Source organism: Empidonax traillii, unplaced genomic scaffold (genome assembly GCF_003031625.1).
Source record: "Empidonax traillii isolate 1590-97213 ecotype Southwest subspecies unplaced genomic scaffold, ASM303162v1 scaffold274:size1118153, whole genome shotgun sequence".
In the NCBI taxonomy this organism is placed as follows: Eukaryota; Metazoa; Chordata; class Aves; order Passeriformes; family Tyrannidae; genus Empidonax; species Empidonax traillii.
Genome location: NW_020955467.1, coordinates 952,648 through 975,190, shown reverse-complemented (window position 1 = coordinate 975,190; position 22,543 = coordinate 952,648). Strand labels below are relative to the sequence as shown.

At 39.1% G+C, this 22,543-nt stretch overlaps 1 protein-coding gene across 1 annotated transcript; it reads right to left on the bottom strand.

The window, feature by feature from the left end:
- Window positions 1–1,872: 1,872 nt before the first annotated feature.
- COPB1 (coatomer protein complex subunit beta 1) lies at window positions 1,873–22,454 on the bottom strand. Its single transcript, XM_027889871.1, has 22 exons — window positions 22,337–22,454; window positions 19,142–19,293; window positions 18,224–18,453; window positions 17,317–17,486; window positions 16,542–16,656; window positions 15,849–15,941; window positions 15,171–15,308; window positions 14,088–14,207; window positions 13,532–13,639; window positions 13,290–13,436; window positions 12,722–12,867; window positions 11,627–11,723; window positions 10,906–11,066; window positions 10,115–10,235; window positions 9,525–9,752; window positions 9,168–9,347; window positions 7,985–8,129; window positions 6,361–6,480; window positions 5,772–5,917; window positions 4,381–4,470; window positions 3,479–3,634; window positions 1,873–2,212 (listed from the first exon to the last, which is right to left on the bottom strand). The coding sequence occupies exons 2-22, from the start codon at window positions 19,230–19,232 to the stop codon at window positions 2,153–2,155; spliced, it is 2,862 nt and encodes a 953-aa protein (XP_027745672.1). The 5' UTR covers window positions 19,233–19,293; window positions 22,337–22,454; the 3' UTR covers window positions 1,873–2,152.
- Window positions 22,455–22,543: the final 89 nt, after the last annotated feature.

Here is a 22,543-nt window from a genome sequence, read left to right as displayed (position 1 = left end):
CTTTCGTTAAAAACCTAAATAATGGCAGAGCCAATATGGGATTTCAAAACATGCAAAACAAATAGGTCATTCAGCAAAACCATGTTCCACTATCTCACTGATTTACTGTCTCTAAAATCTGCTGAAGTACAAGAGCTGGATACCCCCACAACAGCAGGTAAAGGCTTTTAAAATTGCATTGTCATGATACTTAGTGTCAACAGTATCTTTTGTTTATAAACAAAACACGTATTACTGCAACCTGTGCATTTCATTGCCACACCCGATGCTCTCAGAAGTGCAATAGGTAATCAGAGCCTTCAGAAGCTACTTTCAATTATTTTCTCTGCTCACAAAAACTCATGGCAACAGCCTTGCTTCTTATAAACCCTTTCTTTTTTCTTATTTTATGTAGTGTGAGGTCTATGTGCCTATGAGAAAACAGTGAGTTAAACACACCATAGCTTTGGAAGTCACATATTTCAAATCTGGAATAATTAACAAACAACAATGGCCTTAGCAGGTGTACGGGCTTGTCTGTAACAGAGGTGTGCACACTGGAGTACAGCAACACAGACTTCAGTACTGTTAGATAAAGCATGGCTTTGATGGCAAATTGCTTCAAAAATAACTACTGCCAGCAGACTTTTGTTACTTTTATGATTTTTATGTACTAAATATTCAGATTTGTACAACTGCATCAGTATGAAGTTTTAGTTTTTGACAAGATCTGCCCCATTTTTTACTGTGGGTAAATTGCATTTTTCTAACACCTAAGCTTAAGAACAGAATTGGAATGAAAAGTGAACCTAATGCTTATAAGAACAAATCTAAGGTAGCCAGCAAAAAGTAGTCATGGGAGGAACAGGTAAATAAATTTTTACACAAATGCCTCAGATTTTGCATTGCACTTGTAGGGCAATCCTTTAGCCACATAAAATACAGCAGCCCAGACTCTTTCATTTCAGAATTAACACTTGTGCTCCTTCCTGTGCTTATTCAGTGTTAAAAAAAAAAATAGGTATTTTCATCATCAAGGCCTTAAATGTTTTAGGATACTAATTCGATTCTCTTCTGTCCTAATGGAGCAGGTCACAGCTGCTGAACTTCAGCAGCAGACTTTGTGCCAACTGGAAGAATACTGCTGGCTCTGGAGATTCTTCTGTAGAAGTTAATTGCTTGCAGCAATTTAACAAATTCAGAATTGATGCTTAAGAGATTCAGCTAACAATATTTTCAATCTAATGGATATATGTTTTAATCTACTGCTAATTTGCATATCATTTAGAGGCAAATGGTGTTAACTGACTTCCACATCGTGACCTGACCTTCACTTAAAATTCCTCCTCTTCTGCAATTTTTCAATTCACTGCAAGACCATAATCAGTCTGAATCCTTCCTTCCTGAGCTCACACATGTGGCTAATGGCTGCATTCACTGAAATCCTGCTTATGCTGCAACAGCCTTAACACTGCACTTGGCTGTCTTTTCCATATTAACTGAAAAATAAGAACACCACCAGCAATGTCATGTAACTCGTGGTAACACTGTTGAAAAAGCAGTTCAGAAAGGTTAAGGGTCTACAACTTGCTGGAAAGAGCTACATTTTGACAATCTCCTTTCTGATACTACAAGCTTGTCTGTGCCAACCTATTACATTATTAAAGCAACCTTCTAGAACACACAGCCTTTGATTTAAATGGCAAATATATAATCTCCTCGGTATACCAGAGTATTTTAAGGGCCACGATCACACATTCACACAATTCAGGCCTAGCCATTACTGCAAACACCTAAGCTATCACAGACTCCCACTTTCTTAGCAAAATACGCTTGGCCAAATATTCAGTACTGATTAGATAATACAGAGCTTATAATTTACAGACAAAACAGTAACTGGGATAATTTGTTTATTGTACTGTGAGCATCAGTATATATTAGAGACAAAGAAAACATGACTTCCAGGACAAAGAAAAAAAAAAAAACCTGGAGATTTAAACTTTTGCTCAATATCAATCATGGAGAACCTATAAATTATCTGCTCGAATGCTTTTAGCTCAAAAGCTTGGCTTCTACAATTACAGAACACTGAAGAATACAAGATGTTCTGGATCCCAAAAGCCACATACCTAAGGTTAAATTGTAAAAGACCTGAAAAGACGTTAGGTAAAATTTATAAACTTGTTTTCTTCTGAGACAGATTGATCTTATCTCCAAGACTCAGGGCCATTCCCTGCAAGGAAAAGAAAGAAGACAATCATGACACAGATACTTCACTTCAAAATGACTTTATCTTATCTATATTAAAATGGAAGTTCCAGATATATAAATCTGCGAAGTCAGGGGCATGGAAATTCCAAGCTGGTCTCTTATTTGTACACGTTATAGTGCACATTTCCTTAACACCAGGTAAAGGCTAGATCTACATGTATTACTGAAACAACAAAACCTAAATGAGTTGGCAAATGCTACATGTGTTATCAGTATGAAAAAAAAAAAAAAAAGAATTAAAAATTTAAGCTTTTTGACCTCCCACCAGTTGAAAGCAGGTTGCCAGGGGAGAAATTACAACTGCCAGTCCAGTTACTGAAATTCAGCTGCTGAAAGTCTCAGAGCTGGTACTAACACTCAATGCACTCAAGCTATGGAAAATAATTTAATCACAAAACTGCATGAATAAATCCACATATGTAATAGCAGAACGATTTTTAGGTGAAACCATGCTGGTATAGGTAAATGAATGCAGTCTTATATAAAATGGCACTTTAAGTGTATCAGAAACATGAGTTTAAAACAGTTCAAAACCTTGACAGTGACATCCCATAAAGTAAATGATTTCTCTAAATGTGAAAACTCACTGGTAATCTTTTATTGCACCCTCTTTAAAATACTTCCATTTTACACCGTTCTTTTGCTGTATTTATTCCAAATCCCATACTTTATTTTTAGTAGGGAGGCAGAAGTTCTAAAATCCAAACAGACTCATAGATACACCTACAGAAAATACTCCTACTAAAAAACTTCAGGTTTTGTTTTGCTGTTATAAAAAAAACAAACAACAGGGAACACCAATTACATGCATAAAAGTTCCTTGTTGTGTGACACTAAAATGTGCAATTTAGTCGGAAAAAGGTCATGGAACCCTGGGGCATATTTGCTCTTTATTTAAAAGCAAATAAAATTTAACATCCTATTTGCAGCGCAATAGATAAAATAAGGAAATCGTGGCCCAGAGGCCTACTTTATGGTAACACACTAGGAGAAAAGATCTACAACATGGTTTTAGGGTATGATCACACCTAACTACAAAGATTTTCTTTCCTCACAAAATCTGTAGAAGAGAGTTTTAAAACTAAGTATAAAGTTCCTATATTCAGCTTTCCCCCCCAAAAAAATCCCATTTATCTAGCATGAGAAACTAATGTACAACAATCTGCAGGTTTTTTAGAGTGCTTGGAACACTTTCATCAAAGTGACAAGGAGACATAAGCCATGTTACCTGACTCTTTGCCCGGATTCGTATGTGACCAGTGACAGGAGCCTCTGGCCCGAGATGAATTGGCTTCTCAATGCTGACGTTCGCAAGGGCATCTTCTCCAAAGATGGAACGGGCGTAAAGGTTGGCCGCCATAAAGCCACAATAACCAGAAAGTGCCTGTGGAAAGCACATTTGAACTCTTTAGAAAGACCAAAATCCCTTAAACACGTTTTAGTTTACCCTAGATTAGCTGGGCTAACATCAGTATGTAATGTTTAAATTTCTTTTTTCACGCGCAACGGTTTGGGAAATCTGGGAATCGTGCACTGGGAAAGAGTGGTGGCCTTTTCTAGAATTAATATTGGAAAACATGCAATCTACACTATTCATCAAAACAAGGTAAGATGGCATTTTATGGTCAGATTTAACCAACAGCAAAGTGATAAAGAAGCTAAATAGTATCAATAGATCATATCTGGCTACTATACATGTATTAGCCAATAGCTATTATACATGTCATACCTTAATAGCAACTGTTGCCTATATTTATTTTGCTTTACAACAAAAAGGCTTAAGTTGCAAAAGAGAGGTAGATTTTGGCAGAGAAGGAAGAAACTTGGAGCTACTAAAAAAAACCCTTTAAAAAACCAGATGCTGCCATTAAGTCTACCATGAATTAAAATGGGCATTCTGACTTTCTAACTGGGGAAGAACCAGCTAAAGTGGTTAAGCAACACAGAATTCTGGTCACTTAATTTGCTTTTAGTAATTTCAGACCACTCATTTAAAAACTTTTAAGTACATGTACTATTTTATATTGTAACAAGCATTTCTAATAATATTAAAAACAAATGCTGAACAAATTAAAAGGTAAAGCACACAAACCAAAAAGGGTGTCTAAAAGTCTCCAAGAAATAGCTCACCTTTTCTGGAGTCAGGCATTTCATATTGGTTGACTTCAGTATGTGCTGTAAATATTCATTTAGATCAATGATATTTGTATTCACTGTTACCTTCAAGAAGGAAAAAAAAAAAAAGCAATTACTTTAATTAGCACCTCAGGCATTTCTGAAACTATCTCTCTTTTAGGGCTCTATAAAGGAGATTACCACTGCATTTCCCCTTGAGGAAACTGCACACTCAGTAAGCTGGCTGCACTCCCCATTATGTGGTGGTACCATAAGAAGTTCTTCCCCTCCTGCCATCCAATTGTTAGAGATGGAGAATTTTGTGCTATTATCATGGTTTCCAAAATGTATTGGGTGAATATGATATTGTGCCAAACATGTAGACTCTCCAGAGCACATAGAGGACTTCTTGTCTGAATACAGTGTGCACATTGCCAGAACACAAAAAAAGAGGCATCTAGTCCAAAGGTTGCTTTTAACGAATGATAAAAATTACTTTTATCTTTCCCTCCTAGCAACAAAGCTGCCTTGGCTTCCTCATATTGAATTTTGTTGGTCTGGTCTGGTATAAAATGCTTTTTAACACAACTCTGAACAGTAGCTTATAAATTTCTAAGGTTTCACATACCATGTCTAAAAATTTATTGGGCACAAGTTCCCCCTTAAGACATTTAAATCTAATCTGAAGCGAACATATGTTAATATATATACCAAACAAGGCTACAGTTCATGTAAAATATCTTCCATTCTGTTTTAATGTTTCTACTCTATTCTTAAATTATATTGCTTTCTTGTATGAGACTATCTCCCTCAAAGCCTTTTTCCACAGGTCTGTAGGTAACAGTTTGGGCAGCCTGAGTTAATATAAAGTGTACCCACCATCCTGTTGGTCTTGCCCAGCATCCATAACTCTATGCTACAGCTGTACTGCAAAGTGACAGAGTGAAAGGAAGATGTCCCTATCCATGGCAGGGGGGCTGCACTAAATGACCTTTAAAAGATCCCCTGTGACCCCAAACACAGTGCAATTCAGAACTGGACAGGCTGAGCCATATGAGTCATTCTGCAGCCTCAGCATAAACGTATACTTGCTGCCATCTCACCTTTGAGCCAAAATACACAGCAATCACCAATCAGTTTGGACACCTTCCATACAAGAGATAAAGCTCAATGCACCTACCACTTTTGCAGAAAAAAAACCTTACTTATTGCATTGCTAAGCTTGTGAAACTGATAAGATAGCAGCAAGAGAAAGAGCTACTTGAGGCAAACATCCAGTGTGGATGTTGAATAAGGTTTATATGACAATAGATAATGTTGATTTAATGAGTTGGTGTAGAACAAGAAACACAATTATACCACATCAACACACAAACCCTGAATAACATACAAAAAATAAAACTAACTTTGTTTTCCCATTCAAACTCTGCCCACATCTGTCTGAACTCTGCATCCGTGCAAGAAGCAGGCTGGATGTAATCCATGATGTCAATGTGGATGTCACTGAGAACCACACAGTTTCTGTCGCTGGCTGCTCCAGAGACATCATACACTGCAACATAAAACACAAACCACCTTAATGTTTAGAAAAATGAATTTGCACTTAATAAGGATGGTGAGTTACCACATGCCAGTTAACAACACTCAACCCTTGCTCAGTCTCATGGCTGACCTCTGTCCTCTTCAAGAGCTCTGCCCAGTTGCCACAGAACTCTGAGTTGTGTTGGTCTTTCAGGCAGGGCTGCCCAGCTTGTTCCAAACTCACAGGTTTGGGTTCAAGTACCACGCTGACAATCATTCTAGAGGTAGCATGTTCTACTATGATTTTAAGTAAAGCAATATGGATTATTTTTAAACCATCACAAAATATTCATGCATTGCAGAGCATTTAATTTCCTCTCTCAATATATAAAGCTTTAATTATTTTTGAGCTCATTAAGTAGTTCACAAATCCTTCATATTAATGTGAATTTTGCATACTGAATTTTTACTTACCAACATTACCAAAAATGATTCCATTTTCTGTCGAAGCGACTTTGACATTAGCTTTAATGTTGGCAAAATCATGTGGAGCCAACGTCAGAGGAGATGGTTTTTCCACAAGTTTCAAGTCACCTGTGTGAAAGAAATTGGGAGACGGGCATCAGGGAACATCAGCAGCACACAGCGCGCTTAGCTTTTGGAACAACACTTTGTTTTCTTGTCAATCAATTTTTGTATCTACAGAGCTGCACTAAATACCACCATAAAGATATTGGTTGATTTGGAGTTGATATGGGTTTTTTTTACAGTTTGCTAACTGTAAGGCAAACTAATTCACATTACATACAAAATTTTGGTTAAAATATTAGTGTTCAACCAAACCCCACTGAAAACAAATGCAAATACTGGCTTAAGTGGGCTTTGGATTGAATACAGTATTATTTTCTTAACAAGGAAATGGTTAATTCTACCTCATGTTTTAATCACTGACAACCTCGTAAGACCTAATCCTATAGTCAAGTGCCTCAAAAACAAAGTTCAACGTCCAGAATTACATGCACTAAGCTATTTATAAACAGGTCAAAGTATCACCTTGACTCTGAATATAAGTGCTCCAAGGAAGCACTAAGGGTTGCATTTTTACTAATCCTTCAGCAAGCAATTGTGAAAGACTTCTTAGTTCTACTAAACTGCCACTTGAGAACACAGCATGAACAGCATGAGCTCTACACACAGGAGTGATGCATCAAGTCAGCTCTTGCACCATATCTGAAGACATCACCTGAGAAATACAGAATTCCACTTAACTGAGCTGACAAATAGAAAAATACAACCTATTAAGTAATATATTCACTTTATTAATTTCCATCATTACTCTGATTAAATGATTTAGAAAATTTTAGGAGAAAGATTATGCCCCCCCAGTCACATTTGAAATAATTAAAAGTATGTAGTGTGTTCTCCTGGTATACTGTTAACATATTTCAACTCCTCACTGCCAAAGCAGAGAACAACTAATAAGAAAATGATCACTGTTCTTAGATTATCTGCTCCAGTCGCTCCTCTAAAAGAAGTTAATGAAGCTTCAGTGTTGTTAAAGCAAGACTCTGGTACAGCTGCTGGTGCAGGGAATGGTTTCAGCTGGGTAAATGCAGTTTTTAAGTACCTGAGTCTGAGCGTAAAAACCACCGAGGGCAGATGGCTTACTCTGCCTGGCATGTGCCCCATAAAAGTTGGGATTTTGTCCTTTATTGGAAATTTATTTCTGATGTCTACAATAACAGCACAATGGGGAATAAGTATATAAAGTATAAGTGTATAAGTGTCCATATTTCAGGAAAAAAGGATGAAGGAAAAATGTAACGCTATTTCTTTAGTGAAAAAGCCATGAAAAGATAAAAAAATCTGACTATAGTTTGTATCATCAGATGGTATTGTCAGTGCCAGTACATAAAAGTCTTGCACCAAACATATATTAAAAAAAATAAATAAATTTTAAAGGCATTCAAAAACATCCTTCCAAAATGGAAACTGGCATAAATTTGTAAGTATTTAGAAGAGTCTCAGAAACTCCTTTACAACCAGGTGCCAAAGCCCAGCACCTCATGGTTGGTTTGTTTCCACCAGTGCTCCTTACCCAGCGTGGCCAGTTCCAGGGTGCAGTTCTGCAGAGTGTCACTGGTCTGGTTGACCACAAGCACATCCAGCACAATGTCATACTGGTTGACGTGGACATACGCTTCTGCATACACAGGGTCCGAGAAACCTGTCAGCTGAGTAACCTGTGACAGAGGTTAAGGTAATTTTCTTCTTGTGAAACAGTTTTAAACATAGAATCACGTCAAACAAGCACCAAAAAATAAGAATGAAATACAATTAAATCCATTACTCTTTAATATGAGCCTTCAAAGCAAATAGATGTGCAAAGAGCTTTTAATTTCACAGAATTTACTTAGTAGTAAGAAAAACAGAAAAGCAAAAGAAAAATAGGAAAAACACCTCAAGAAACCACCACAAATTTTGCCCACAAACTAGTATTTAAAGAAGTTGTGATGTTTAGGAAATCTAGAGTTCCTGCATAAATCTTCCAAACTAAACAGATTTCATTAATTTATAGCTAAATACACATGATTGTCCGTATTTTTAATAAAAATTATTACTAACTGCATCCTTCCTCACAGGTCCTTTTATATACAGACTAAAACTGTAAAACCTTTCCAGATGAAATGTATTCTGAATTGCCAGATTGCTAAAATATGAACTGTAAGGCCATCTATTCTTAAGAAGGGCAGCAGGACAAAGAAACGCTGACTTAGAACTAAAAGGTAGCTTTAAATTTAAAAACAATTCAACCAGTCTTTAAAAGCCTGGGGTTTTAACTGGTAAATGAATGAAGAGATTCCTTCTCTTTGGACCTTCTTTGCAGGTCCCAGTAATCAGGAGCAAAAAAAAAGGTATAAAGATAAGGATGCACTGCACTTGGCAATGGGATATATCAACCAAATAAAGAAAGGGGTTCTTAATCTCTACTGATGTCTTTACTCCCTTCCCTGTGAACCTTCCTGGGCTCCTCAAACCAGCAAACTATTTCAGTTTCTTCTCCACATTCCACCAGCTCAGCACTCTTCAAGTTTCCTCCTTATTCTTCTCTCCATGTGAAGAAGGTAAAAACTATAAGCACAAGGGCTACCAGGAAATACCTGTGTCTTTCCAATCAGCCAGCATCGTCTCTTTTTTAGTTCAAGCCTAAGATGCCCAAAGCTGATCCTGTCCATAAGCAGCACAACGTGTATATAATTAAAACACTAATTTCCCATTACCTTATTAAGTTTGGAAGCAAGAGGATCAGCAGCCTCTTTCCTCTGTGTGTTTCCCATTGCTGCAAGAAGGCTAAGCTGAAACTGGTCTTCTTTTGAGCTCATTTCATTTTTAGCAGTGAGCTGCATGAAGGAAATGGGATCATCTGGCTGAACCGTCACGTTCCTCTTCTCTGATTCTTTCTGCAGGAAGAGAATAATGCAAGAATTCACAGCACATTCCACTCCTTAGCACAGCAACACAGTTGAACAATGGCTGACTTACACAGACTCAAATGGTGACATCTCTGGGACCAGCTTGGATGTGAACATCCATCAAAAACTGCAAGTGTTTTTAGTTACACACTTTTATTAGCTCACCTTCTGGGAAAGTTTCTCCTCTTCTAGCTTGGCTGACAGCATATGAGAGAGGGACTGTCTGCATTCTTTGTTGAAAATGTCATTCATGAGAGGAGAACATTCTGATAGAACTTTCAGACACAAGGAAATACGATCCACATCATCATCTGTAATTGGCTTCTTGGGAAGAGAAGACTTTCCCAAATGGAGGATAGTGGCCATCAGCAGCATGGCTTCAGCATTAAAGGACTGAAAAGGAGGACAAAGCAGAGAGAATGGAAGAAGGTTATTGCATTTTCCATAGCTTTACAGACATGTTTATTTCTGACTTATGCACAAAAAGGTTCACATTAATCAAATCAGAAAAACTCTGAGCAGAATTACTTACTTTTTAGTACTTGTTATCTAGAAACCAAGCAGCATGATTTAGAGACTATCTAGACAGAGTGGCTGGAGAACAGCAGGTCCTGTTTGTAACCATAATTATCATTATTATCCAATCACATAACTGGCACTTCCCTTTGGACTTACTCAACCCATTTTGCATCCGCTTAAGAGGCAACAACCAGCTCTTCCCTGCACATACAGTGAAAACACAAGAGATGACTTACATTTTGTTTCTTCTTTTCCTGAACCAGTGACGCATATCGTAAAGCGATCTTGGTTAAAGTTGTAGCAAGGGAAGCTGCAACAAAGAAATCCCCATCGAGCAGGAATCCTCGTAATGGAGGTCTGCAAAGACAAATCACCATCAGAAAACTAGTTTGGGAGGATACCCTTCAGTCTACTTCTCTTGATACCTTAACATTTACACTGTACAAGCAAAACAAGCTTGAAATATCTCAAAAGGCTGTTTTTTTTCCCCTCTCAAAGTCTTTTTTTCCAGATACATTCACAAGTCACATAGTCATTTCCATGCTAAGGAGTGAGAGGTGTAATGTATAATAATTTTATTGTAGCTTTCAGATGATAATGACTAGTCAGGATGAAGTAGCCCATTTGTAGTAACTAAGGAAATATAACAATTGTTCTACCTACCAACAAAATAAAACATAGCAAGTATTAAGTACTGCAAGGTGATATCAAAGGAAGAAAATGTTTCAATCTAAAGGCAACATCTTTGTATCTAACTAAAATTGTGAGAGAACTTTACACATAAAAAACCCACATTTAGGATATCATAATTAATAAAGTCCTTTTTGATACAATAAGTTTTGACTACAAATCCTAAGCCATCTGGCAACATCCTATCAGATACCATCTACCTGGGATAATGCCTTAAAACAGGAAATTCCCTCCACCACTGAACTCTGTATGAGAGAAAATAGCACTCAAATTGAAAAAAAACCAACCAAACAAAACCAACCAAGTCACTCCTGGCCTAGTATGAAGTCTTAAATACCTGTCTTCTTCCTTTTTGGCAGGTCGGGAACTACTGAGAGCGCTCTGTGTTGCGTAAGTGCCCATCTCTGTCACCAGCTTTTGGGCTGGACCCACAGACACCTCTTCTTCAGGCTTTAGCTCACCAGCTTCTTTCTTGATTTCAGATTCTACTATTGGGATCTAGAAATGAGCAGGAAATGACTGTTACAACTAAAATAAAAGATTTATTTTTGTTCTGCAGAAGGTTTTAATAAATATTATCTGCATTATTGAAGTTCTTATAAGGAAAAAGTCAGCTACAATGCAACGGTTATGTGAGAATTTGAGGAGATAAGCAGATGTTGAAATACATACAGGCGCTTCCTACTCATGCAATAAAGCTCAAATTGCACAGATTGTCTTAAATTCCTCTCAGAACAGCCCACTTAAAGCACTCTTTCTTTGCTGCTGAGTATAATTAAATTATACCTTAAAGCTGCCTTAATTTTTGTGAAATAAGGAATTTCTCATCTCCCCTCTTAAAAGAAATCCCTTATTCTCAGCTCAAGTATGAGACTTGAAAAAAATTGATAATGAATGCAAAACCCTCACTTTTTACTTAAGATTTCCTGTGCAATGCCATTAACACATCACAAGTCCTCAAAACACTGTTAAAAGTACCTTTTCCTAGAAAACCCACTGCATAACATCAAGCAAAACCACAAAGAGCCAGTAAACAGAAAAAAACAAAGCGCACACACCTCTCCAAGTGATCTGCGCACTTCTGTCATCACACTTTGTATGTCTTCCTTTGTGCTGCAATATTCTCCAAGGATCCATAATGCTCCTCGATAAATCCTAAGACAAGAACAGCAGTTTAAATCCCATTTTCATCATATATTCAAACCAGCATCCAGAGAAATGATTAATGTTTGGGTGGTAAAGGTCAGTCTTGACAAATGCAAAAGGACACAAGTGACAAAAAGCAGGTTTGATCAGAAACAATTATCCTTTCAGCTTTAGTAAGCTCATGAACAAGTACATCAAATTGCATATATCCTCTGGTACAAATTTATTTCCACCTGTGTTAATCCTGACATACACAAGATTAAATTTCATTGTGATCATGATGAAATAACTCGCCTATGTATGAATAAAGTCAGCCGCAAATTTTCCACTTAACTAAGACAAACTAATTTCTCCATTCTACAGGAGAAAATGAAAAACACGAAGATGAAGATTAGGAAAAGAATAGCAAAACTTCAGAGATTTTTTTTTTTTCCCCACTTAATGAGATGATGATGGAGATAGGATTCAGAGTTTTCTGTGTATTACAAAAATGACAGAGTGCTATCTTCATACAGAGAAGTTCTCATATGACTTAAGCTTTACAGATCCACCAGAAAAGAAAGTTTTTAGAGCCCTGAAAAGTGCTAAAGAAGCTTTGGAGGTTGCAAAGCCTGGTCTATGTTAGATTGGGTTTTCTAATAAATGTACCATAAGTGTTTCCAGTTGCTTACAAGAGTGAATGAACTACTAACTCTGTTTTAACAAATATATCAATTTATGATTGGCCTTCATCAACAACATTATCTTCTAGCAAGTGGAAATACAATTACCAGTTGCATATAGAAATGAAATTTGAGTTTATTTTCTTCATTCAATGCAAAAAGCACTTAATTTCTTTTATACAAATAGGCTGTACCTAGAAATCTAATCCCAAAATATCTCAGCTTCAGTTATTCTTTGTGTGGGGTTTGCAAAAATTTTCTTAAATATTTAATGACAATACACATGCAATGAGAGTGAGCCACAAGGTGCTCCAATGTCGGCTTGATATTGTATTTTGGACTCACTTGACAGATTTAATTGAGTGAAAGACTTCAAGCATCTTCTCAACAATAAGAGGTCTGAGGTTATCAAACCTCTGGATCGCTTCCCGCACAAACTCCAAGACATCAGCGGCTGCTGCTTCATTATTATCACTGAGGAACTCCATCAGCTAGCACAGAAGAGTGAACATGAGCACAAACAGCAGCACAGGTAAGTTTGTACAATAATATTTTCCTTCTACATTTATTAAAACCCCCCCTGCATATGTATCTTCCATAAAACAAAACTGAAGTCAAACAACCTTAATTAGATTCCAAACAATTACCAATTATCATAATCCCAAATTGGTTTTCTAATTACAGACATTTTAAGTAAAGGTCCTCTTCAGCTCATGTTCTGCCAAAGCATTTAAAAATGAAGTCTCAGAAGACAAATAATTACAGCATAAAAAGTCCTGTATTTCTTTAGGGATTAAAAAAAGTACAGCTTCCTGTGAGGCCACTATTAGGACCACCACAACTTCAGCTCTTCTCTGGGTTTTGGGTATAGCTAGAACCTACTTAACGACAATATAATTAAACATTTGCATACCACTGGGATAACGTTTGCAGCCATGTCTGGAAACCGGACGCTACAGGAATGCAGTGTCCGAACAAGCAGCTGTCTGTACTTGTCTGTATCTTCGTGCTCCGTCACATTATTAGTTTTAATCACTTCCTTCTTCAGAACAATCACAAGCTGCAGAAAAGATCAAATAAAATTGAAAAGAGTGACATACTTCTCAAAAGAAAAAAAAAAAGAAGTGTAATGAATCAAAGGTACATATATTTCACCTCCTCCACATTTCTTGAAGACACAAGATCCAGAGCCAGTTGGAGGGTTTTCTTGCGTACTTCCAGATCTGGGGTACTCAGCACTCTGAGGATGTCCATAACTAGATCCTGAAACAATAACAGAATTGTAAGTAATTTGCTGTTTTAAATTACTTCCTTTTCATGCAATTCTAATTTTTAGTTCTCAATAATTTTCAAAGCCTTTTTGGATACATAATATATAATCTGCTGATAAGCAAGCAACATATCCCAGGCATTCCGAACTTCACAGTGTTCATTTTATACATTCTACATTTTCAGAGAAGCCTACCATGCAAGCTACAACATTAAACCTTAAGATCAAGACTGCATAAGAATTATCAATAGCAAATGCTGACGATAGAAGAATGAAATCATAAACATTAAAGTCCATCCAATATGTTTTTACCAAAACCATTCCAACAGAAAATGTAAACTTCACAGAAGTACATTTCTCCGTACATCACAAACCCTGAAAGCTTTGTTACTGAAGGCTTTTCTCTCCTAAAGCTTGCAGGAAAAGAGACAGCTCACATACCTGTAACACTCGTTCATGGGAGGGATGCTCCTTTAATTCAATCAACCGATCCAAGACAATCAGTTTCACATTATTATCACTTTCTTTAATAATCAAATCTATGTAGCACTGGGCAGCTGCCTAAAATTAAACGGATCAAAAACCATTTTTAATTAATGAAGAGGAGAAACTGGTAAATTTCTGAGAGAAGTTCCAGAAAATACTCCTTTTATATTACTTTTAAAGCACTTACTCTGATTAGGTACGGAAATGAATCTGAGAACAGACTTCAAAATTTTCTGGTCCATTATAAATGAATTTCACCACATTAGAAAAATCACTGGAAGGCTTACAATTGCATCAGCATACAACACACAGACTTGATTTCAAATTCAAAGGAAGACACAAGATAGAATACCTGACATACTTTGGGCCAGCTGTGAAGTACACAACAGGGAATGAAAGACAGCTTAAAACAGCTGGCAGTGTTAACCTATCTAGATATGGTTTTAATGACAGCTTCTATGTACAGTATGCCTACTCAACAAAAATCAGTATGCCAAAGCAAGAATGTTGGAATTCACACTCCCCCTGACCTTTTGAAACCACTATTTACAATGCTTTTACTCTGAATCTAGACCTGAATATTCTGTTTTTGAAATTTCCGCACAAGTTCAAAACTTCTGAGCACTCCTAAATAATCAGCTGTACAAATACGAATCTAGGAACCCCAGGTCAAATCAGAAACCAACACAAATCTTCACTGATTTATGCTTCCCCTCTGGTCTGAAAAGAGGAATAAAGACTAAAGAAAGTAACTCAACCTCTGAAAATCTTCTGCTTTAGTCTGCTTTGCTAACTATGCCAAGAGGATTGCAGGTCGGTACTAACCCTTGTACAAGTCTGCACAGTATTCGTGCTTGTCCCCTACCAAAGTGACAGCTCTGCAAAGCACTCTCAGTCTTTTTCTGCGGCCAGTTTTAAGAGAGACTTTCGCGTGTGAAGTGTTACTAAAGCCTTTGCTTTTTCAAGCTCCACACAGCACAGAGCCCCCATTTCAGTGCACTAAAAGCTAGTGAACATCTGAAAACATCACTTCCATACCTTGATTGCTGTTGGTGCACTGGAGAGTGTAACCAGAGTACCTGCAGCTTCATACTTCACTGCAGGGCTCGATGACTGCAGCAAGTTGTAGATGCAGCGAATGAACCGAGCTCTCTCCGATGGATTCGCATGACAGACCTCAACAAGAAGAATGATGCACAGTTGGCACATTAAAAAACAAAGGAAACAGCAATCCTACAGTTTACCTGCTCCATTATCTTACAACAAGGAGAAAACTGAGCAAAAGGTGACAGACAACCTCTTCTGGGGCACTCACAGCAGTAAAATCTAATTACAAAAGCTGTTCAAAAGCTGTTCTTGACAACTCAGTGCAATGCCAGCAGGTCTTAAAAGATATCCGATCAAAAGGAAGGGCACAGCCTCTACCATCTTCTGTAAGAGATGCCCTGCTCATGCCCATGAAACCACTCTGACAACAACAGTCCCCATCACAGTAAACCAGGTGAGACATATTGCTCTACACTGTGCATACTTGAGCCTTTATCATTTCAAGAGCCAAATCTTATTCAGCTCTATTAAACAATGACATATTCCTGACATGAACTAGAAGTTAGCTATAATACCTTTTCTAGCAGCGTTCTATCAATTCTAAAAAGCAGTCTAGTATAATCTAACATGTGCATTTATTTTAAATGTGTTACAACATTTCCATTTTACCTTGTAAATTAGTTCAACAATAACCAACTGCAGTATGTCACCAAATGTCTGGACTTGGTCAATACAGGTACTCAAATAATCCAAAGCTCGATCCTACAAACAAATAAGAGACAAATTATTTTAAATGAGACTGAGTTTGCTCACTCAGTTGAATTTTAAATCAAAACACATTTTAAAAATCAAAATACAAACCAGCATTTATACGACCCTTCAACCTGAAATTAAAACAATTTAGGAAAACACTGTAAACCTGAAGGGCAAATTAATCTCTTCTGCAAAAGAGAGACAAAACTAATGGTAATCAGGCACAAGAGGCAATTGCCTGTAGAGCAAATAATCCAAAACGCTAAACAGAAACTGCCATTTCCTTCTCATGCAGCTACAAAAGCTGTAAAACAGTAGATAATAGAGCACTTCTCAGCCTGGTTATGCTCCCTTGCCAAAACTAAGTACAGATTTCAGCACCAGCACATGCCTTCACCAAACACAGTAATTCTCCTTTAAAATGAAGACAGCACTGAAGACCTATTTTAACTTTTTCAGTACCAAATATCCCACAAAAGCATTAACACTGTCAAATATGAGGGTTTTCTATGAATACAAATAGTTCATACTACCAACAAACTCCTGGCTAGTTACCCAGCACACTTTCAAGTTATTACACCAAATGAGTCTGAGGGCAAGTATCCTTACCTGATCTGCATGAATCAGCATCATAAATGCATTTCTTTTGCAGCTTGCATCCTTCTCATTCACCAAGAAATCGTGGATCAATTCAGGGGCATCAGGTATAAGATGTTCAAAGTTTCTTAAAAAAAAATAAAAATTAAAATATCCTAATTAAAAGAGCTACTAGTAAGGAGTAGAACCCAAGGCTTAAGTGCATTTCCTTAAGATAAGCATTGACAAAAACTAAAGAGTAAAACAATGATATAGGGCTTTTGTGCAGCTATTTGAAACAGCAAACAGACTAAAGGAACTTTAAAAAATTGTTTGTTGTCATGACAGCTAAGACATTACCTGATCAATGGTTACAGCTTGATAGCAACACTCAGCCACACGGTTCAGGTAAAAACTGCAATAATATTTACTATGTATCTGCAGCACATCAAAAATGTCCTCCTCAAATAATTTACATATGCATGTTCCTACAAGGGTTCTTCCATATTCATGGTTGCAGACAATGGTTGCAAATAATAATGTTTAGATCATTAAGAAAGGCATTTGCCCATACAAATTAACCTGCAATATAAGGACCTCAGTCATACTTGAGAAAGCAGCAGCAGTACCTTTTGCTTCTCCAAAGAAGCCCATTAGGTGGAGAAGAAAAAGCAAACAAACCAAAAGAAGCCCAGACACCACAGCAGTGACTGTTAAATAACTGTTTGAGATCTCAAAAACCACGCAGATCACTATAGCTAGCCTTGGTCTTCTGCATCCACAGTTCCTAGTTGTTTCTGGCCTTTACCTGTAGATGGTGTAAATGGCCAGGACTGCGTTCCTGCGCACGTAGCTGTGCCGATGCTCCAGACAGGCGCGGATGGCCGGCATCAGAGGCTCCAGCAGCTCTGCTTCCTTCAGCTTGCAAAGGAAGCGGAGAGTAGAGCCTCGGATAAACTCATTTGGGTGCTGAAGATCCTAAAACCAACAAGAAACATACTTGAAATGCCAGAGTCTCCAGAGGAATGCACTTGCTAGCTTGCTAGCCTTCTCCCACACAGCTTTCCGAAGGTACAAGTTCCCAACATCCACAGTGGCACCTCAGTCTTCTCACTAAATACTTTCTTAAAACACTGATGCCACAGTGTTTTAAATATGTACCAATATTTAAAAGTAGGTGTTTCTGTGCAGTGACACTTACCAAGCCTGTAGTATGCTTTCCTGCATTGTATGTGTTTTCCCCAATCACCATGGGTGTAAAAGCTCAGCCTGTGGGCCTTCCCACACACTGGATACTAATCTTTAGTGTGTACTACCTCACCTGCTTCCAACTCGTTCCCAAAGTTGAAGGCCTTTACTATCTTTATGAAGGAGTGTCCCACACATACCACATTGAAGTTATTACAAAAATAGTGTCCTTTTATGAGCCATGGCTTGCCCTGTGACACCATGAAGATAGTAATTACGTTACCCTCACCTCTGACATTCACTGACAGAGAAACTACATTTTTGTTAAGTTATAACAGTAAAAGAACACAAAATTTCCTTGTCAGTAGCTGTGCTGCTTATCCACAGCCATCCAGCCCTGAAGCACTGAGACATCACTTTTAGGAAGGAAATGCTGAGCATAAACCACTTTTACATTTATAAAATAACACAAAGTGATCCACTTTCTGTAAAGATCCAGACAAGCAACGAAATAAACAATGGGCTACCTTTCTGTATGCATCACACACGAGGATCATCTCCTGCAAGAGCCTGCCATCTGGAGTGGTCTTTGGCACGATCTCCCAAAAGACAAGCAGCAGTTTCTTGATGGTATGATCTTGGAGAGGCAGCACAAAACGTATGATGGTCATCAGAAGCCCAGGCAGTTTTTCACCATTCAGAATCATAATGATTACTTTCTTCAAGGCCTCCGTCTTTAATTTGACATCTCCTTTTTCTAGGGGAGGAGGAAATGAAGTCAGGAAGGCTGACATGTCACAGTTAGTTTAACAAGAACACCGATCTTCAGTGACAGAAGACACAAACCCCTCTGAAGGAGTGCAGCAGAGCACACCAATAAAATTCATGCCCTTACTGTAGGACAAAGAGGAAGCAAGAGACATTTAAAACTAAGCATGGAGTTCAGACTTTGTTCTAGGATCAATATATTGGAATTGAAACAGTCTGAATTCCAAGGCTGTTTTAATACTTGAATTTAAGGAGCCTTTTATACCAGGACACCACAATGTGCTCTGTTGTCACACATAAATATACTAGACACTACCACTGCTGTTTCTGTCAGCACATTCTGCAGTGCACTGAACAAGTGGGGACACAACTTGTTGCTTAATACAGTGCCTAAATCTGCCCTTGCCCAAACCAGTATTACTTTAAAAATAAAAAAGATTTCAAACTTTGCACAGACTGGAGGACACACACAACAAAACTAGAATACGTAAGATAATGTCATGAAGTTTCTCAAAGTCGAGCAAAGAGAGGAATGTACACCTTTCAAAAAGCAACAGAAAATAAACAGCAAATTGACTTGTTTGAGTTTATAAAATGTGAACAATATTCTAGGAAAGGCACAATGAGAGAATAATTCAGGTGAGATGGAGTATCCTTCAATCATTGTCCATACTTGCCTAGGTCATTTTTTAAGCTGATTTCAGAAGGTGGTTCTGAATCCATGGGAACGTTGATTAACGTGTAACACACGTTCTCTGCAGCAGTCATGGTTCTTGGTTATGGGACTTTTCTTAAAGGAAGAATTATTTTGACACAAATATCAGACAACCTAAAAACAAGCAAACAAAGCCATCCCAGAGTTAACAGATTTTATTAACAAACATCACAACTGACTTAATGGTTTGAGGGAACTGCTGGGTTTCTTGAGAAGCCACATTCAAAAGCCATCTCACTTTTCTGTTACACTAAAATATTCCTGTTAGCACCACAAAGATGAAGAGCACAAAATTTTCCAAAGACAATAAAGAAGAAAGAAATCTGCCCAATACTTCAGGCCCAGTCAGGGATAACAGAAATGTATGGCACCTGACTGCAGCCAAACAGACACAGCAGCTTCTCCCTCACTCATTCCCTGATCCTGGCTATGTATCCTCACTACCTCCACTGCAGTCCTGTGCCCCTCTAGGTGAACTGACACGAGCTAAAAGATTTTAAAACATAAAAAAAAATAAGATACAGTCATACAGTTCTCTTGACTTGATTAACAAGATGAATCAGCCTATGGAGGAAGCTCTGAAGAGGAGCACAAGATCCAACAGAGCAGAAAGGATAGGTGAAAAGAAATCATGGTGGAGAAGGAAGTAGGATTGCATTTTACCTGCCAAGGATTATCAGAGCATCTCAACTCTACTGTCTCTGCTAGACATTATTGAGGAAAGTATTTTTAAGGTGAAGAAGCTGATGTATGGCTGACAGTTCAGGTAATAAAATCACCAATTAAGCTCAACCCTCCTCCTCATGTTTGTTTTTTCCATATATATTAGATACCTAGGATCAAATCAACCTTTTTCTTCTATCAATCCTTATTCTCATGTTTGTTTATTCCTTATATAATAGACATCCAGGATCAAACTAAATAATGGTCAATATATAATAAACATCCATCAACCTAAATAATGGTCAAGTTTGAGCTTGCTTGTTTAATGCTATGATACCACACTGACAGGCACAGCATAGAAAACTGTTACTTTTTATTACATAAGCAATTTTGTACAGAAATTGTGTCAAAATAAATCAGCTTTTATTAATTTTCTGGAAGTCTCCGACTGAGTTAAACAAACGGTTAAAACAAGGAAGATGCCTTTTTACTCTAAATTATGATACCAAACATTACTCAAATAATGTGTAAAGGCATATTTGTTTTACACAATTTTTATTACTAATAGGAGGGCCAACAGAAGCGAACAGAATGATCCCCAACAAAGGCTGTGATTTGCATAAAGATGGAAACACCCAACACTCCAGCTCAAGGCTGTGCTTTCCCTGCAGATTGCTCTTCCTCGAGGTTCCCTGACGGCAGGGCCAAACCCCCATGCCACAAAGCTTTCAATAACAGGTCAGTTTAAGAAGCCGTTGTCTGGGGACACCAGCTCACACCCCACATCACCTCTTTAATCTGTGCAGGCCAACTTCTGAGGTGCAAACCCTGTAAATTCTCCACTCCTCCCTTAAGACTGAAGCAGGAACAAACAAAATCCAGCAGACCAACATTCCCAGTCCGGCTAAAAGCACCTCCCCACAAACAGCTCTGAGGAGAAGGAAGCTGGGACATGGAGCTGCAGCGTTTGAATGAGCACTTGAGGCCCTACACAAGCTGGTGCCAGGTCCAAAGTACCTCTTCTCATCAAATGGGCACCTGGGGAACCTCAAACTGAACAGCGAGCAGGAAACTGTGCTAACTTGGGCTGCTGCTACAAACCAGAACAAGGAACTCAAACAGTACCACAACAACTACCCCAGAAAACAACTGCAATACAAATTTTTAAAAGAAACCTGCCTCTCTCTGTTATTAATTTTTTATTTTAAGGATTAGATCCTTCAAGAATGTTGTTTTAAAGTATCTTCATAAACAACTCATTCGAGAAACAACTGGATGTGGCACTCAGTGCCATGGTCTAGTTGGCAAGGTGGTGATCAGTCAAAGGTTGGACTCGATCTTGAAGGTCTCTTCCAGCCTTATTGATTCTGTGCCTACTGCTCATTTGTAGAAATACAACTGTTTTCTTGCCTCAGCAACAGCTTTTTTCCTAACTTCCATGCTCTTACCTAGAAGTCCTGCCTCAAAGCCCTGCAGCACCTTCACCTACAAGGACTCACCCAGACCACAAAGTACATCCTTGCGAAAGCAGACCAGGTATCTTTACTCATACAAAGACCTCAACTGCAGAAATTTCAAAAACCACAGTCAAACATCTCTCTGAAGTGTGATAAGTGACGTACTTTAGGCTCTGAGAAGCAGCAGTGAAAACAACTCTCCTAAAACGCAGAGCTGGGAGACGTGGCAGGGAGAACCAGCATCGAGTTTTCCTCCTTGCAAGGCACCAAGACCTGAAATGAGCCTGATCTGAGAGAGAGGCCCCACAGACTCAGACATAAGTGCTGCTCCACTCCTCCAGCAACAAAATTTCTGACCCCCTGTACTGAATCACAAAACGGGTTGGGTTGTGGGGGGACCGTAAAGGTCAGCTCGTTCCAATCCCCCTGCCACAAGCAGGGACACCTCTGACTATCCCAGGTTGCTCAGAGCCCCATCCAGCCGGGCCGTGAACACTTCCAGGGATGGGGCATCCACAGCTTCTCTGGGCAAGGAGAGGAAATCGAAATTTACAGAGGAAATAGAAAGTTACAGTTTATCGAGCGCAGGGAAACAGCCACGCCTGCTCGCCACCTACATCCCCGGGGAGCCTCAGGAACGGGGGCACCTCGCGAACCAAAACCCTGCGGAGGCACCGTTTTACTGATGCACATCGGTAATATACAGCGGAAAAAAAAAAAAAAAAAAAAAAGAAAGTTCACTAAAAAATCCCTACAGATCCGACAGTCGCCCTGGCGATATTTCTCCCTTCACGTTCCAGCTGCCCACTCCCGGCTCAAACCCGGGCGTTTTTACCTGTGAGGCAGAACTCCCTTCCACGTCACCGCCCGCCCTTCTCCCGAGCAAACCCCGAGCCCCCCGCGCCACAGACCCCCCACCGCACCCGCCCCGCGGCCCTGCCGGCGGGGCCCTCAGGCCTCGGGGCCCGCACCGCAGCCGCGGGGCCGGCGCTCCCCCGGTACCCAGGCGGCCTTGGCGCGGGTGCCGCGGCCCGTACCGAGCGCGGTGCCGGAGCTGAGCCCGGAGCGGAGCCCGGAGCGGAGCCGAGCGCGGCGCGGCCGCTCCGCCGATGGTGACGTGGAGCCGCGCCCGCCCCGCCACATCGAGCCTACGGCGGCCGCGCAGGGACACGCCCCGCGCAACGCGCTAAAGGGGCGGGGTCACCCCGCCCGCGTGAGGAGGGGCTTCCCCGTGACGTCATGGC